General features: G+C 41.8%; 1 protein-coding gene and 1 long non-coding RNA gene across 2 annotated transcripts; both read right to left on the bottom strand.

The window, feature by feature from the left end:
- Nucleotides 1–628: 628 nt before the first annotated feature.
- Nucleotides 629–15,436, bottom strand: vcam1b (vascular cell adhesion molecule 1b). The gene is made up of 10 exons (XM_080886708.1): nt 14,580–15,436; nt 11,745–12,047; nt 10,497–10,802; nt 10,158–10,415; nt 9,805–10,071; nt 8,869–9,147; nt 4,301–4,603; nt 3,942–4,214; nt 2,255–2,515; nt 629–2,128 (listed from the first exon to the last, which is right to left on the bottom strand). The coding sequence occupies exons 1-10, from the start codon at nt 14,623–14,625 to the stop codon at nt 1,968–1,970; spliced, it is 2,457 nt and encodes an 818-aa protein (XP_080742834.1). The 5' UTR covers nt 14,626–15,436; the 3' UTR covers nt 629–1,967.
- Nucleotides 5,408–8,861, bottom strand: LOC308399447. The gene is made up of 2 exons (XR_013972176.1): nt 6,363–8,861; nt 5,408–6,284 (listed from the first exon to the last, which is right to left on the bottom strand). It is a non-coding gene; the product is annotated as an uncharacterized lncRNA (long non-coding RNA).
- Nucleotides 15,437–15,500: the final 64 nt, after the last annotated feature.

Raw genomic sequence — 15,500 nt, 5'->3', positions numbered from 1 at the left:
TTCCTGATAAAAACAGGGCTTTTAATGTGGTTTTGTGGTTTTCTTGGTTTAGACCTTTTCAACAACAATCAGTAGATTTTCACTGGGCACTAAGTCTCTGGGCTTTTATGACACCTTTAGGACTTGAGTCCAAAGATGGATTATGAGAAACAAGGCTAAGGTTGCATATAGGAGAAACACTCACAGACTAGAAGAATGTATTATAAAGCTTCTTTTTTTATATTTATGCAGTATTTATTTTTGGCAGTAGTTTTCTGTGTCTTCAGGTCAGTCTGCCTTTTTTGGTTGTTTTCTTTGTTGTTGTTGTGGTTTTATATCTGTCTTTAGTTGCTTTGTAGTTTGTGTGTGGGGAGTTTGGTGAGAATTTCTTTCTTGGCCAGATCTTTCTTGTGAATGAGCAGTAAGGAAAGAGAAAAACAGACAGTGTTTATTTAATTTTGGGTTTAAAGGCTGGCGAGCTGAAATGACTGAAATGCAGCTCAGCCGTCACCATGGTAATAGCTGAGTCAATGCCAAGGATTCCAGTAAACACCGAATCTAACAGAAATAAAAGCGAAAGCTCGCCACTTACAGGGAATTCCCGGGGAAATCCTGCACACTGAAATTTCAAAAATCCTGTGATAATAAATAAAGACATAAATATCTTTATTGAAAGCAAGCAAAAAGAAACTGTACACATATTTACATATCATCTCTAATAACTCTGCAGATAATTCCACATCACACCAAGTGTGCAGCAGTACCACGGCGAGAGTTCGGAGGAGACTGAAGACTTTCTGGAAGAGTTCAGCCATATGGTGTCAGCCAGAAAGTCTCCGTTAACAAGTTGAGCAACATCTTTGCTTTCCACAAATCTCTAAGCTGAGTAGCTCTCACTGAGAGGAATGTTCACAGTCACTGAAAAGTCACTAACTCAGCTGACCCTGATAAGAGAATAAAATGCTGCTGAAAGCTGACAGTGAACATTATTGCATATAAGATTATTGAGCCATAGGTAGTGTTTATTTTTCAAGCTGGACTCTTGTAGTCACATGTTGATTAGTGCCATGGATGTTGGTAACTTGCTGGGAGAACAGCCACATTTTAAAATTTGGCAGCCATGAACTTGGGAGAGGTTTCTGGGTAGTTTTGTCACATGTTGGACAAAATTAGCTTCATATGTGAACAGATAGCAAGCCACATGTTGAAATATTTAAACTGTATATCAGGAGGTAGAATTCCCATGTCACAATAACCAAGGATAAGATGTGACAGGATACGACAGGATAGGGTTTGATATTATCACATGCCGTGATACACGCCTGCTTTTGGCAAATGGAAGATAACTGTATGGCAATTCCTGTTGGGATATGAGGTTGTATTGGGAGGCTTATACCATGTTGGGATTGTGAGAAGTGGTAGTTAAACGTTAAGAGGTAGTAGTCACATTTTAGGAAATGCTAGCTATAGGTCAAGATGGGGTAACCACATAATTGGAGATGGTTAGCACACAACGCCTTATTAGAAGTGGTGGCCACACATCAGCATGTCTAATTCACATGTTACATAACCACATGTCACAAAGCAGTAGCCATACAATGGGATGTGATTGGGCCATGAACTGTAAAACGCATCTGCAGAGTTGGCAGTTACATGTGACGTGTAGCCATGTGATGGAACGTGTTAACCACACGGAAAGACAATATAGCCACATGTTCCTGGATACTGAAAATCATTATGTCATTTGTTAGCCGCTTATTGCTGGGACAACATGGTCACACCTATGAATATCAAAGCCGTGTGTTTAAAAGCACAAAGCACGTGTTGAAATAAAAGTCATCGGTCATACTGAGATATTGTCCTGCAGCAGCCACATGCACATGGTAGTCACATTTAAAAAAAAAATCTGACAGCCATAGATTCAGATGTGTTGACGCTACACACTTGGTAGCTGCATGAACCAGGGGCCTTTTAGGCCAGGGTTGGCCTCAGGCTGAAGGTGGAGCAGACTGGGGCAGTTGATAAAAGCCTTTCTTCCTGGATCTCCTCACGTAGTCGAGGAACAGAGCGGAAGCTGCTAGAACCGTGGCGATGCAGACAGCTGGGATGATGATGACGCTGAAACTGGGTGGAAGCTTGGTACTTCTCTCTGCACAAGAAAATAGGGCAGTTTTGTGAAACTGTTTACAGAACTGCTGTGGGTAACATATGTTCAAATCAAACTTGAGCATTTTAACTTAAAGGGAATAATAAAATCCAAACTAATTTTACTGACCTCTGACACTGATGCTGAAGATTTTGACTTGGTACCCAAGGTCATTGGTCACGTTGACCTGGTATAACCCCGAGTCTTTGGCTGTGAGATTGACCAGTAGGAAAGTTCCATTAGTAGAATATAGCTCTGTGCCATTGGTCATTTTCTTGAGAATCACAGCTGACGGTGGGAAACTGATGGTTTGGCAGCAGACAGTGACATTTTGCCCCTCCTGGACCACTGTAGACGGCAGGATGTGGACTGTGGTGTTCCTCGGAGGAGCTGGATAAGAAAACAGATTAAAATTAGATCTTCCTTTTTGTTGTTGTTGTTGTTGTTGTTGTTGTTGTTGTACAACTACTTTTGCAGGAAATGTGAAAAGACCCAACTGAGAAACTTGTCATTTTGGGGAGTTTAGCTTTGTTCTAACTAATATATTGTGTTCATACAATATATATTACAGTTTACAAATTACTAATAACATCGCTGTACTGATTGTACTTTTTGATTTTGTGGTTTGTAACTAACTGTAGCAACATCCTTGGTAAGATGCACATCCAGCTATAGCAAGGTACATTTGCATAGTACTTTCCCAGTCTTACTGTCCAATCAAAGCACTTTAGACCACAAGCAACTGATATCCATATACTCATAATGCACTTTATCCTATAAACTCTAAGAATACTATCTACCTCAAATCCCCATGCAACTCAGCATCTATAGCTATAGGTACAGTACTATCTTTAATGTAGTAAAATCATGCTTTGAGCATAAACCACAGTACACTTGGGCTACACTGTGTTGCTGGTTCTTATAGTTTATTCATCTGGTTTACAGTGTATTTTGCTGATTTTACAGTGCATTCTGTAGACGTCGCTGCAAGTTCATTCTCTGTTGATTTTCCAGAAACACTTCAGTCATAGTTTGACCAATTCAATTTTCAATTCAATTTTATTTATTTAGCATCAAATCACAACAACAATTGCCTCATATCTGTTTAAGCTAACCCCGTCCTCTTTTAACATAAGGACGTGTAACCTGAATCTCAGCGGAAAGAGGGTCATACAGTGAACGTGAAAAGCGTGTGAAAGCAGCTCAGCCGAACCTGCTGACCTTCTGTCACACCTCTAACCAACACATCATCACCTGATAGCGGAGAGCCCTGCCACAGGAAAAACAAACAGTGCCAGTTTGATACTAAACATTCTTTCACGTTTTGCTTCTTTGCGTTTCATCATTTAGTAGGTCATCTACTCCTCACTGTTTCACTTACAGCTCATGGGGCCTTTTCTATAAATATGGTTATTTTTAACCAGTTGGGTTTAGAAGGCCCACGGACATAAATCTATTTTTATGCCTGTCACAACCTGGATCAGCTCTGACGCAAGAGCAGACAGAGAAGTTTTGAATGTTTGGTAAAGAAATGATCAGAATGTCTGCTTTCATAAGATTCACTTTTGCATTATTCAATGTATTTCAACCTCTTTCACTTGATGGCCCTCTTAGGAAAACCACAGCAGCAAAACGCTTTAACTTATACTGAGTTTTCATTCTTGAATGCATGGCGGCACTGAGCCTGGCAGCTAAAGTTCTGAACTAATGACTCCACTGTAATGCCGGAAGTTTATTTCTGTCTCTGGCTTCTGATTACAACTGTCAGAGAAAAAAACAAAAAGAAGCCTGTTATAATTATTATTAATGATCTGACCTTTGACAGTGATGGAGTGAGAAGCCACTTCAGATCCATACTTGTTGGATGCTTCACACCGGTAAAGGTCAGAGTGTTCCAGGAGGATGGGGGAGAAGGTGAAGGTCAGTGGTGATGAGGTGGCTGGTTTGATTCTTTGAAGCTCCATCCCGTTTCTGCTCAGCACCAGTGCTGGGGCCGGAGCTCCATCTGAGAGACAGCTAAAGGTCACGTGACGACCCTCCACCAGCTCCTCGTCTGGCCTAATTAGCAGTGATGTATTCCTCGGAGGATCTGAAAAAGAATTAGATCAGGAGTTTAATAAAGCTGGATCTGAAAAAAATGAGAGCTGCAGAAAAAACATAAAAACAAACACTTACAGTGGACCTGCAGATGGATGCTGGTCCTCTTGGACCTCCACAAGTCTCCGCCTTCTTGCAGTAGGTCTGCGCTGCAGGTCAGCACCTGATGATCCTCGTCAACCCGGTGATGGAGACTAAAAGAGACGTTCTGTAAAACACTGGAGAAACTGAACGACTTTTCCGCCACCGTTTTGTTTCCCAAAAGCCACTGAATCCTCAGCTGATTAGCCCAGAATACATTAATGACATCACAGCGGAAGACTGCTTCTTCCCCCAGCAGGACAGGGCCAGGATTCTCCAGTACGGGATCAAATGGAAACGCTGGAGCGAGAGAGAGAGAGAGAGAAGTAAGTAGCTAATGATGATTCAGGAGTGTGAAAATATATAAATTGCGCCAATAAGAATCGGCTTCCAAAGATTTAAACATCAATTGATGGCTAATTATACATAAGAAACATTTTTCATCAAAGTCAACAGACATCAAAAGTAAAGTTTTTTAGGCTTTTCTGATATTTTGGAATTTAAAGCGGTGAATCATAGTTGGGATTCATGATCTGAAATTTTTAGATTCAAAACAGCCCCCCACCACAGAACTCTAAGACCACGAAAAAGACCTGCAAAATGTCAGTACTGATTCCAGCAGATTCAAGGACCCTGAATCCTAGCGAGACCCTTTCCTTCAATATATGCACGGCTTTTTAAAGAAACTGTTAAAGAAAATTGGACTGCTAATCTAATACAATTTCAACCAATAAAATATGTTCATCTAAAACCTCCTCATTCACCTCATCAAGAGCTCTTCAGGCCTAACAAAGCACCAAACGTCCTTAATATCCTATAAACTCACAGATCCCATTTAAAACCTTTGAAATGGGATCACTGAAATCTCAAAGCTTTAAAAACTCTTTAAAGAATACTAGATTCCCCTGAAAGACCTCAAAAACCTCTTTAAATGAACTTCTGAAACCTAAATGAGTCCTTTTATGATTCTCAAAAACAATTTTGGTTCCACTGAATCGTTTTCAACACCTGCAAATAGGGATGGGTATTGATAAGATTTTAACGATTCCGATTCCATTTTCGATTCTGTTTAACGATTCGATTCTTTATCGATTCTCTTATCGATTCTTTTTTTTTTTTAAAAAAGGAGAACACTAAGGTCGATTAGCTCAGAGCTTTGTTTTATATCTTCTCTTTGAACAAGATAGAAATTTAGGAGTAACATGGCCTTACAAACCCAACAGTGAGATCTTGAGAGATCCAGCCTACGGCTCTTCAATGGGGTGTCACAGGGTCCCCAGGAAAAAAAATTGTAAATGTAAAATAATAAAATAAATATTCTTGTGAGACATATCACATATTGACGGGGTCGGGTTATGTTAAAAAGTATAAATTGTTATACTTTGTTCATTGGTTCAAAGGTACCCCACACTTCTTTTTTTGTTTGCTTGTTTGTTCTGGTGTATTTTTCATTTGAACTGTTACTCTGCCAGAGTACTCATATTTACAAGATGGCATTGAACGCCCCATTGGTGTATCAGGAAAACTATTTTGTACGTATGTTCCTTGAAGGGGATTGAAGTCGTTCTTTTTTCCACCGCAGCGAAGGGCTAGGAGTAGGAGAGGAGCTGCTGTATGTTTTTGTTATCGAATCGATCTGATTGTGAAATAAAGCATATGCAGTGAGAAAGCAACTCCAGGAGTCATCCCTGCCTTAAAGCTGCAACATTTTTCTGTAGCAATAACAAAGTATAACATAAATTGTTCTGTGGCAATTACACAAGAATATCCAGTAATGTCCCTGCCCACAATTAAACACATTCACTTACCAAAAATCGGGGGCATCTGCTGTGGCAAATGGGTGCAAGCCTTTGACCACAAACTTAGACACTGCTCGGTGACATTAGTCTATCCTGGCCTGAAAGGAGACGCTACCGGTAGACTGCAGCGAGAACTGCCAGCATCTGAGCCAGACTCTGTCTGTCTCTCTCATCATGGTCACCTACATGTACAGTAATGGCAGGTCTTGTAATAAGGCAGATTGCGCTAACATAATATGCACTGTTAGTTGATTATTTACCTGCCGCATTAACGGGAGAGGACGGGCAAACGTTAGCGCTGCTGCTGGGTTGAGAGTCACGAGTCCGGAGCGGAATTAAAAACGCGTGTCATCGCGTGTTTTGTGAGCAAATGCTTTTGCATATTCGTAGTGTTTCCTCCCTTAAATGAAATATCTACTTTGCAAGTTGCCCTGTTGTCATCGGTTCTCATAAAGTATAATCAAACTTTTGAGCGTTTGAGCCGCTTAGGCGCCGTGTTTCCTGCCAGGTAAATGACGCTCCGCAACGTGGTGACGTCATTCGGGGTGACTGGAATCGATAAGGGAATCGTTTGCAAAAATGGCAAACGATTCCAAGGAATTGAAACAGTGGGAACCGGTTCTCAACAAGAACCGGTTTTCGATACCCATCCCTACCTGCAAAAGCAGGGAACACTGTAAACTCTGAAAATACAACAACCACTGGACTCTAAACTATGGAAGACGAACAAACTGCAACTATGGAAATTTCTTTTCCAGATTTCCGAGATCAAAGTAAGAACTCTGACTTTAAAAACCTAGTAACAAAGTATGAAAATATTTGGAACACACGAGGCATGCAACAAACAACTGCATCTCTAAAATCTTTGTCATTGAAAAGCAAGTTTAACAACTAGAATGTAAAAGTCCGTGAATGGAGAGCTGAGCAACCTTAAGTGACTTGGAAGACTTTCAGCAACTTGATGAGGATGGTTAAGTTATGGTCATTTTCCTGCTTCTTGTCCAGTGCTGTAACGAGGTCATGCACTCTAACAGATATTCCAAGTGTGGATGTAACTGTCAGAAACACTGAGTCCTCGCCTCCTTTCTGTGTGGGAGGATTTTGCATGTTTTCAGTCTTTGTTGAAGTGGTAGGGGGGTAAAGATGAGTGCATGGGCGAGTGTTTGGCTTCTTTCCCCCATGTTGTCATTTCCTGGCAGCGTTGGAGTTCATCTTCTTCAGCTCAGATCTGACGGTCAACAAACCTTTTAAAATGAGCCTCTGTTTGTGGCTCTCAGATCACGAGCGTGTTAGTAATTGTTAGTCACTGCAGTTTCTCTTGGAGCTGCTTTTTAGCTCTGATGTGATCCGGTGAAACACAGTTATTTGTTTTATAAAAACACACTGACTTTGGAGAAAAATCTAGAAAGCCTGATCTAGGTTAACTGATCAGTCATGAAAACGGCGATGTTTGTCGGGGCATGGTCTGCTCTTTATCGCCAAACCAGTGAAAGCAGTGGTGTGCAGCTCTACCCCCACACTGATGAGCAGCTTGGCGTCAGGACATCTGTGCAAACATTACTAAGCCTCATGTCTGTTATGAGCAGTTCATCTTTTGATTGCACCTCTGAGATTATTGAATGTCTGACTCCTGTTGTGTGAGACTGCTGGGAATAAAACTGACAAACATCGCATTATCTTGTGTTTTAGAAGTTCTTTCCTGCTTGTGCTGTTCTGCTTTACTTGTAAAGGTTTCGCTTCAAGTTTTTAGTACATAAAACTCTTAAAATATGAGGACACAAGTCAGACACTAAACAGTGTAAAAAAAAACCCACCCCAAAACAACAACAAATCCTTTTCGTTTATCTTTAAATTCCTCTAACTTCCTCTTTTCCTCTCATTGTTAATCTGATAATTAACAATTATTAAAGAGTCTTTATCATATATTTTGCAGTACAATTCCTACTGTCAGTGACCCGGTGTTTATGTTTTTGGACTGTGCAATAGGATATTCTAAATTACATTAGATTCTTTGAGGGGTTTATGTTTAGTTTGCCTGTGCTTTAGTGTTCTTATTAGATCCTCTGGCTTCTGCTTAGTATCTAGATCTTCCTCCCCTCAGCGTCTGATCGCCTCCTGTGGTTAGTTTGTCTCGTCTTCCCAGTCACCATGTCAAGCTTGCGTGTCATGAGTCTGTCAGTGTTCCTGTTTCTTTTTGATAGTCCTTGTCCTCTGTTCGGTTTATCTAGCTTTGCTTCCCCTTTGTCTCGTTATGTCAGATTAGGTCCAACTGTGTCTCCCTCCAGTTGCGGTTCCCTCGTTACCCTCCGTGTACATATTGCGTGTATTGTTCCTCGTCGGGTTGTCTGTGTGGCAAGCGTCAAGTCAGGTATTTCATGTTTAAGTGTTCCTGGTTGACGTTTTCACGTCCCTGTTCATGTTTCATGCCTTAGGTTCCCAGTTCATCCTGTTTTCAGAGTCATGAATTCAGGTTTTAGTTGCTTTTCCCAGTTGAGGTTTTGTTAGGTTAGTTGTTGTGTCTCATTTGTTTGTTGCTCAGTTTTTCAGCCATCAATAAAGGCTCGCTTTTAGTTTAAGCTTAGTTCTGTCTCTGGTGTCTTCATTTGGGTCCACTCTCCACTCGACACCTACTGCAATCTCTAAATGGTTTGAGAGGATTCTTCAAATGAACATGAAAATCTACTTAATAGGTTTAATAGGTGTGATTTGAAACCAAATAAAGTGGCAGTGCGGGACTATAACTGCTATCAGGTGTGTCAGACTCACAATAGACATGGACTTGAATGTTTCTGCTCCTGTTGACGGTCTTGCACTGAGCCTGACAGCTGTATTCACCCCGATCCTGGAGATCCAGGTCCTGCAGATGGAGCACAGAGAGTCCGTCCTGCGGCCAGGTTGTCTGGAGGACAGTCTGGTTCTGGTCTTTCCTCAACCAGGTGAGGAGGATGGGGGTGTGCAGACAGCCGGAGGCCTTGCAGCTCAGACTCAGAGCTGAACCTCTCGCTGCAGAGACCTGAGGACTCGCCTCAACCTGTAGAGGGTGAGCTGGAGGAACACAGACATCTTACTGATCCTGCATGTTCACACTGAAAGAAGTTATTCTAATCTTGTCTGTGAAGGCTCTTTTACAGGAGAGGCTTTTTTTTTACCCTCACACCATTAACTTGAATAGTTTTTCTCTCACTTTAAACATGGATCCAAACTAATCTGCAAAGTGGTTAAACTGGGTCTGGTCCATTGTAGCTTAATCAATAATTATAGCTAAGCCTCCACTTTACTACAGAGGTTCCTTTCTCTGTGGCTGCAGGGCTATGAGATCAAACTCAAGAAATGTTTTGATAAGAAATGTAACACTTCTCATTACTGTTCCTACTACTACACCCTCATGTTGGAGGAACGAGACACTTGACCTGCACCTGAAAAATTACAAATGAAATTGATGACTATATCAATTGTATTGCAAGATAGATATTGTGACATCTATGATGCTTTATGTCTGCAATAATCTGGTGTGACATCTGAGGAAGAATATTCACAGCAGGTTGAAGGATCAGGAAATGGGATTAGAGACGTCCATCACAACACATGATGGTCATTTAGGAGTACCTTCACATGAGGTACTTTCATTAATTTCATTTCATATTAAAATTTGAGAGTTTTTCTGAGATCACCTTGTAAGATACAAACTGGAGGAAAGACTACCTCTGACAGTGATGGAGCTGGAGGCCAGCTGGGATCCGTACAGATTAGAGGCATCACACTGGTAGACGTCAGAGTGTTCGAGCAGGGCGGAAGACAGGTTGAAGATTATCGTGGACGCTCTGTCAACGCTTTGAAGCTCTGTCCCATTCCTGCTCAGCACCAGTCTGGGGAGTGGAGCACCCTCTGAGCTACAGACAAAAGTTACCTGCTGACCCTCCACCACCTCCTCACCCGGAATTACAGAGAGGGAGGTGTTAGTGGGTGGACCTGTTAGGGAGACACAAGGGATACAACTGACTCATTGAAACTAAAGGAAGTGCACATACTAAGAGTGAAACAGGACCATCACTCACTGTGAACCGTGACGTCCACGGCGCTACTGTGGGTTCCTTCCGTGTTTCGCGCATCACACTCGTACCGTCCAGCCTCAGACACTTCCACCGCTGTGAAGTTGAGCTGACCGCCTTGACCGCGTTGCAGAGTTCGGCCATCTGCTGTTCTGAAACTCCAGGTGATGGTCGGCTCAGGATTTCCCTCTGCCAAACAGGTGAGAGTGAGCGGAGAGCCGGCCATAACTTCCTTAGACTCCAACTTCTTCACGACAGGAGCATCTGGAGACAGAGAAGTCGGGTTTATGAGGACACGGACAACAAGACTCAGACGCGAGGACTCAGAACCAAACCCAGACTCACATAAGACATTTATTGGCACTGCGCTTTCTCTGGTCTTCTTGTTATCTGGCAGGTCCTTCAGCTTCAGTGTGACCCTACAGGTGATATTTCTTCCCTGATCCATGTTTTCAGCTGTGAAGTTGTAGTCAGACTGGACTGCCCCGGATTCACCATCTTGCACTGTGGTCTGCAGGATAGTGTTCCCACTGTGCCAAGTGATGTTCACCTCCTCATCAGGATATATGTTAAATGCCTTGCAGGTCAGGGTGGACTTTACCCCCAGTTTGACATTATCCTGGCCTGTGATGACAGGGTCCGACGGGAAGGCTGGAACAGCAGAGACACAGAGGGCAGGCATTAATTCTTATAACAACAACAGTCTAATAGTAAATAAAAACGGTGCAATTCTACTTGTAGCACCTTAGGTTTGGTTCCAATGTGGGTTTTGTGTCTGGATAATTCATAAGCACACAGTTTTTTTAATGCTAACTTCTCTGCGTGGATGCTGGTGAGGCATGAAGGTAACGCCACTTTGACAGACAGGGGCCCCGACACAGACAGCCAGCTGGTGACTGATTAGGCTGATTCTGGTGTCCACAATGATTCAGAGTGAGGCGGATTACATTGTACTTGCTACAGTGGATTTTTGTTTGCTGTAGTAGAATTAAAGTGATGCACTAGAAAAGCATATTTCTGGGAGAGAATGAAAGCCCCTAAAGTCTTTTGCAGGACTTAAAAGCCAAGATTTGTTCACCTTTTCGCTTGATTTTGGTAACCAAAACGGCTCGGTATAGTGTGGAAAGGATCGCGGTTTGGATTAGAATGGACCCTTTCACAAATCTAACTACGTATCACAAGGTCAAACTTCTTCGTCTTCCTCTGTGATGTGAGCCTTGGGAGGGTCGGAAGTAATCTAATGGATTACCCTGCACTTTGAAAAATTATCCTAAAGTGACAGCAAGTGTTTTAAAATAAAGTAAACGTGGTTATGAAAGATGAAGGCGTAGGATATTAGAGGAGGAAACAGTATTTGGTGATGCAAGGTTCTTAGACCTCTGTTTCTCAGCAAAAGGTTTTCATCCACATTCCTGTGATTCCTAATCACACTCTGCACTTCGATCTCATCTTGATCTTAGATTTAAAATCTACTTTATGTGTACAGAGGCAAAATTACAAAAGTGCACTAAACTCGTGTTGTTTTAAATAGAGCAATAACAAAATATATAACATAACGTTTCAAATGTATGCTGCATTTCAGTGGTAACTCACAGTAAACCTGCACCGAGCGTTTCGCTTGTTTCCTGTCTCCATTGCAGCTGACCGTACACAGTATCGCTTCATCATGCTCCATCTTTACACGCTCAAAGGTCAACACAGAACAAGTTTGGTTGGTGCTGATGGACCCGCTCAGAGGCCGGTCCCCCAGAATGGACCAGGAAACACTTGGCGTTGTGGTACAGCCCTGAAACAAGCAGACCAGCTGCTGACGCTCACCCAGACCGAACAGAGCGGTTTCAGGAGTTATGTCCACCCGTAGAGCCAAAATGTACTTCGATGACATCAGGAGCACAGCTGTGGACGGAAACAACAAAAATTATACAAAGCAACAACATCGCTGGGCCAGGTTCCAGAAAACAGGTTTAGTGAAAAGTTAGTTTGTTAACCTTGAGTTGAACCTCAGGTAAACTTTGCCTCAAATACAGATGATGTATGAATGAGGCTGATGAATATATAGCGCCAAATCACAATAACAGTTGCCTCAAGGTGCTTTATATTGTAAAGTAAAGATGCTGCAATAATACAAAAAGGGGGGGGGGGGGACTCAATAATTAGACGACTTGTGGGGAGGAAGAGAGGACAAAAGACATTGTAAGAGAGCCAGAGACTTTTAATAACTAATGATTAAATGTAAAGTGGTGTATAAACACACTGAGTGAAAAAAGGTGACCGAAGAAGAAATATCATGGGAAGCCCCCAGCAAGCCTAGACCCATTGCATCATAACTAAGGGAGGATTCAGAATCACCAGAATTCTTAAGACTAATCTTAAAAGTAGAGTGAGGGCCTGTCTCCCGAATCAAAACTGGGAGTTGGTTCCACAGAAGGGGGGCCTGAAATCTGAAGGCTCTGCCTCCCATTCTACTTTTAATTTACTCTGGGAACCACAAGTAAGCCTGCAGTGTGAGAACAAAGTGCTCTAATGTGGTGATATGGTACTATAAGGTCATTAAGATAAGATGAGGCCTGATTATTTAAGACCTTGTACGTGAGGAGCAGGACTTTAAATTTGATTCTGGATTTAACAGGAAGCCAATGAAGGGAAGCCAATACAGGAGAAATATGCTCTCTCTTTCTAGTCCCTGTCAGTGCTCTTGTTGCAGCATTTTGGATCAACTGAAAGCTCTTCAGGGAGTTTTAAAACATTCCGATAATAAGGAATTACAGTAGTTCCAGCTAAAAGTAATAAATTCACAAACTAGTTTTTCAGCATCACTCTGAGACAGGATGTTTCTAATTTTAGAGATGTTGTGCAAATGGAAAAAAGCAGTCATACATATTTGATTAATATGTGCATTGAAGGACATGTCCTGGTCAAAAATGACAGATAAAGTTGAGTGTCATCTGCATAGCAGTGAAAATGTTATTGCTATGCTCTCTAATGATACTGCCTAAAGGAAGCATGTATAACAAAACTGGTCCTGGCACAGAACCCTGTGGAACTCCGTAATTAACCTCAGTGTGTGAAGAGGACTCTCCATTTACATGAACAAATTGGAGTCTTTTAGACTACAATTTGTTCATGTAAATGACTACACCTACAGCATGCTCTAATCGCTGTAATAAAATATTATGGTCAACAGTATCGAACGCTGCACTGAGGTCTAGCAGGACAAGCACAGAGGTGAGTCCACTGTGAGAGGCCATCAGAAGATCATTTGTAACCTTCACTAAAGCTGTTTCTGTGATGAGCTCTGAAACACTTCAAATAAACCATTCCTCTGCAGACGTTCAGTTATCTGTTCAACAACTACTTTGTCAAGAATTTTAAGAGAAAAGGAAGGTTATCCACGTGGATGGAAATGTATCAGCACCTGATGTTCTTGTGTGTCTACCAAGCAATAACCTGTGGGACTAAACAATTTAGCCAGTGTAGAAGAGACAAAAACTATAGTTCATCTGTGCTTCCATGTTCAAATGTCCACGTTTACAACATTAAAAGCACATTTACAGTTTGGTACAAATAAACAGTTTTGGTTTCTGTTGAGCTTCCACCTTCATAAAAACTTTATGATAGCTCATGTTTTTAGAACTCATTCATTTGGATACTGGCGAGACTTAAATTACGGGTGTAGTTGCTTTGATTGCAGCCTCGCCTTGTAAACTGTGCTGGACCTCTCCATCGTTTCTGTGGTACATTTTGGAATATTTAATGGATTGTGAGATAAAAATTACAAAATAGTCAATAAAAAGGAGAGCCCAAATTCAGTACGTGGAAATAGAAGAACTGAGGTGGCCAGGGGTCAGTCTAAGCAGCCACGGCCTGCCCCCACTATCAGTGCAGTTGTTATGAAGGGGAACAGCTTAATTTGTACCATACTGGAAAGACACTTTTTAATTCTGTGAAGCTGCACGTTTTAACCTGAGACTGACCCACTTTTAGAACCATCCACGAGTGGCCATTAGAGGATTTGGAGTTTCTGGCATTTTTATGTTGTCACTCCGGTTTCCAAATGTTGGGGTTTTTTGGTTTTTGTTTTTTTAGTAGGTTTGTTTTTTTGTTTGTTTTGATTGAGTTACACCAAAACATAAAAGAGTTTACTGTAAATTGCAAAGGAAATGAAACATTTCATATTTTCATGAAGTTGAATGTGGCTTTTAATGTGAGTTTTCGAATTTTCCTCATATATTACGCATGTTTCTACTTTTTATTCTTTATTTGCGCTATACTAACCACATGCACAAAAGCTGATGAAAAAACGAGAAAATGACGAACGAAATCTCAAATGAAAATTCAGAGGTTACAATAACCCCCACCCCAAAAAATCTCTCTACGTGTAAAAGACATCATATAACAGCCAGATTTATCAGAAGGAAGGACATTTACCTGAGATGAGCTGAACAAAGAGCCTGCGGACACACAGAAGATCCATCTTCTCTGCTGAGGCTACAAACACGCTGATGGATGGATGGATGATGGGCGGATGGATGGGTTCGTGAACAAACAGAGCAGCGTCTCGTTTCTCGGAGTTTCGGGATCTGAAGCAGAAAATCCGGCAATGATGAATCACTGAGGGTCTCTGAAGGCCTAAACAGGGCTGATGAAGCAAACGCCCCCTCCCGTCATCCAGCTCCAAGCGCCTGTGTGTGCACGCGCGGGCAACAGCGCCCTCTGCGGGACACGCGGTGAGCGGGAAAACTTCACCGTCGCTTTGTGCTGTGTTCACTGCTCCTCGGCCTTTCCTCACGTTCTCTTTTCAACATCCTGTCGCCTTTTCTTTCTCCTCGTGTCTGTGCACTACACGTTTCCAGCTTTTTCTCTGTCATGCTCCTGTTAAATTTAGTTATTCTCTACATGTGATATTCCTCGTTTCACACCTGGGTTATTTTCCTCTCACTTTTGGTTTCTCTATTTATGTGAATATGATGTTTTTTCAACGATCTTTTTCAGTGACATTAAATCACCCACAAAACAGAAGCGTCACAGGCAGTGGTTATAGTAAGAAGGACAAATCAGCATTTTTCTTGGACTCCCAGCAGGAACTTTGTGTCCTGTGAGGGAAATTCCTAGGGCTGAATCCCAAAAAGAAGAAAACATGCCGTATGTTTTCTGGTATTATTGGGCTGACTAAAAGCTGGGACTAACACCTTTTAACAAAACGTGAACATGAATTCACTTCAATGCTGCCTTCTCACTTAGATACATTTAAAGTCAAATATTTCCTTTTGCTGTCAGTGAGCTGATGAAGCAGCAGCAGACATGCTGAATCACATTAAGGAGTAAATGAGCTGAATACAGTGAAGCTGT

Source organism: Rhamphochromis sp. 'chilingali' (assembly GCF_963969265.1).
Source record: "Rhamphochromis sp. 'chilingali' genome assembly, chromosome: 7".
NCBI lineage: Eukaryota > Metazoa > Chordata > Actinopteri > Cichliformes > Cichlidae > Rhamphochromis > Rhamphochromis sp. 'chilingali'.
Note: the sequence above shows the minus strand (reverse complement) of the source record. Positions and strands in the feature narration are given on the sequence as shown.

What these genes read in the sequence shown, in the direction of transcription:
- vcam1b (XM_080886708.1), bottom strand. Translation starts at nt 14,625, where the DNA reads ATGGATCTTCTGTGTGTCCGCAGGCTCTTTGTTCAGCTCATCTCAG. An exon ending in TCACTCCATCACTGTCAAAG is followed by an intron (nt 2,516 to 3,941) that starts GTCAGATCATTA and finishes TTTCTTATCCAG; the next exon opens with CTCCTCCGAGGAACACCACA. An exon ending in CTTCAGCATCAGTGTCAGAG is followed by an intron (nt 2,129 to 2,254) that starts GTCAGTAAAATT and finishes TTTCTTGTGCAG; the next exon opens with AGAGAAGTACCAAGCTTCCA.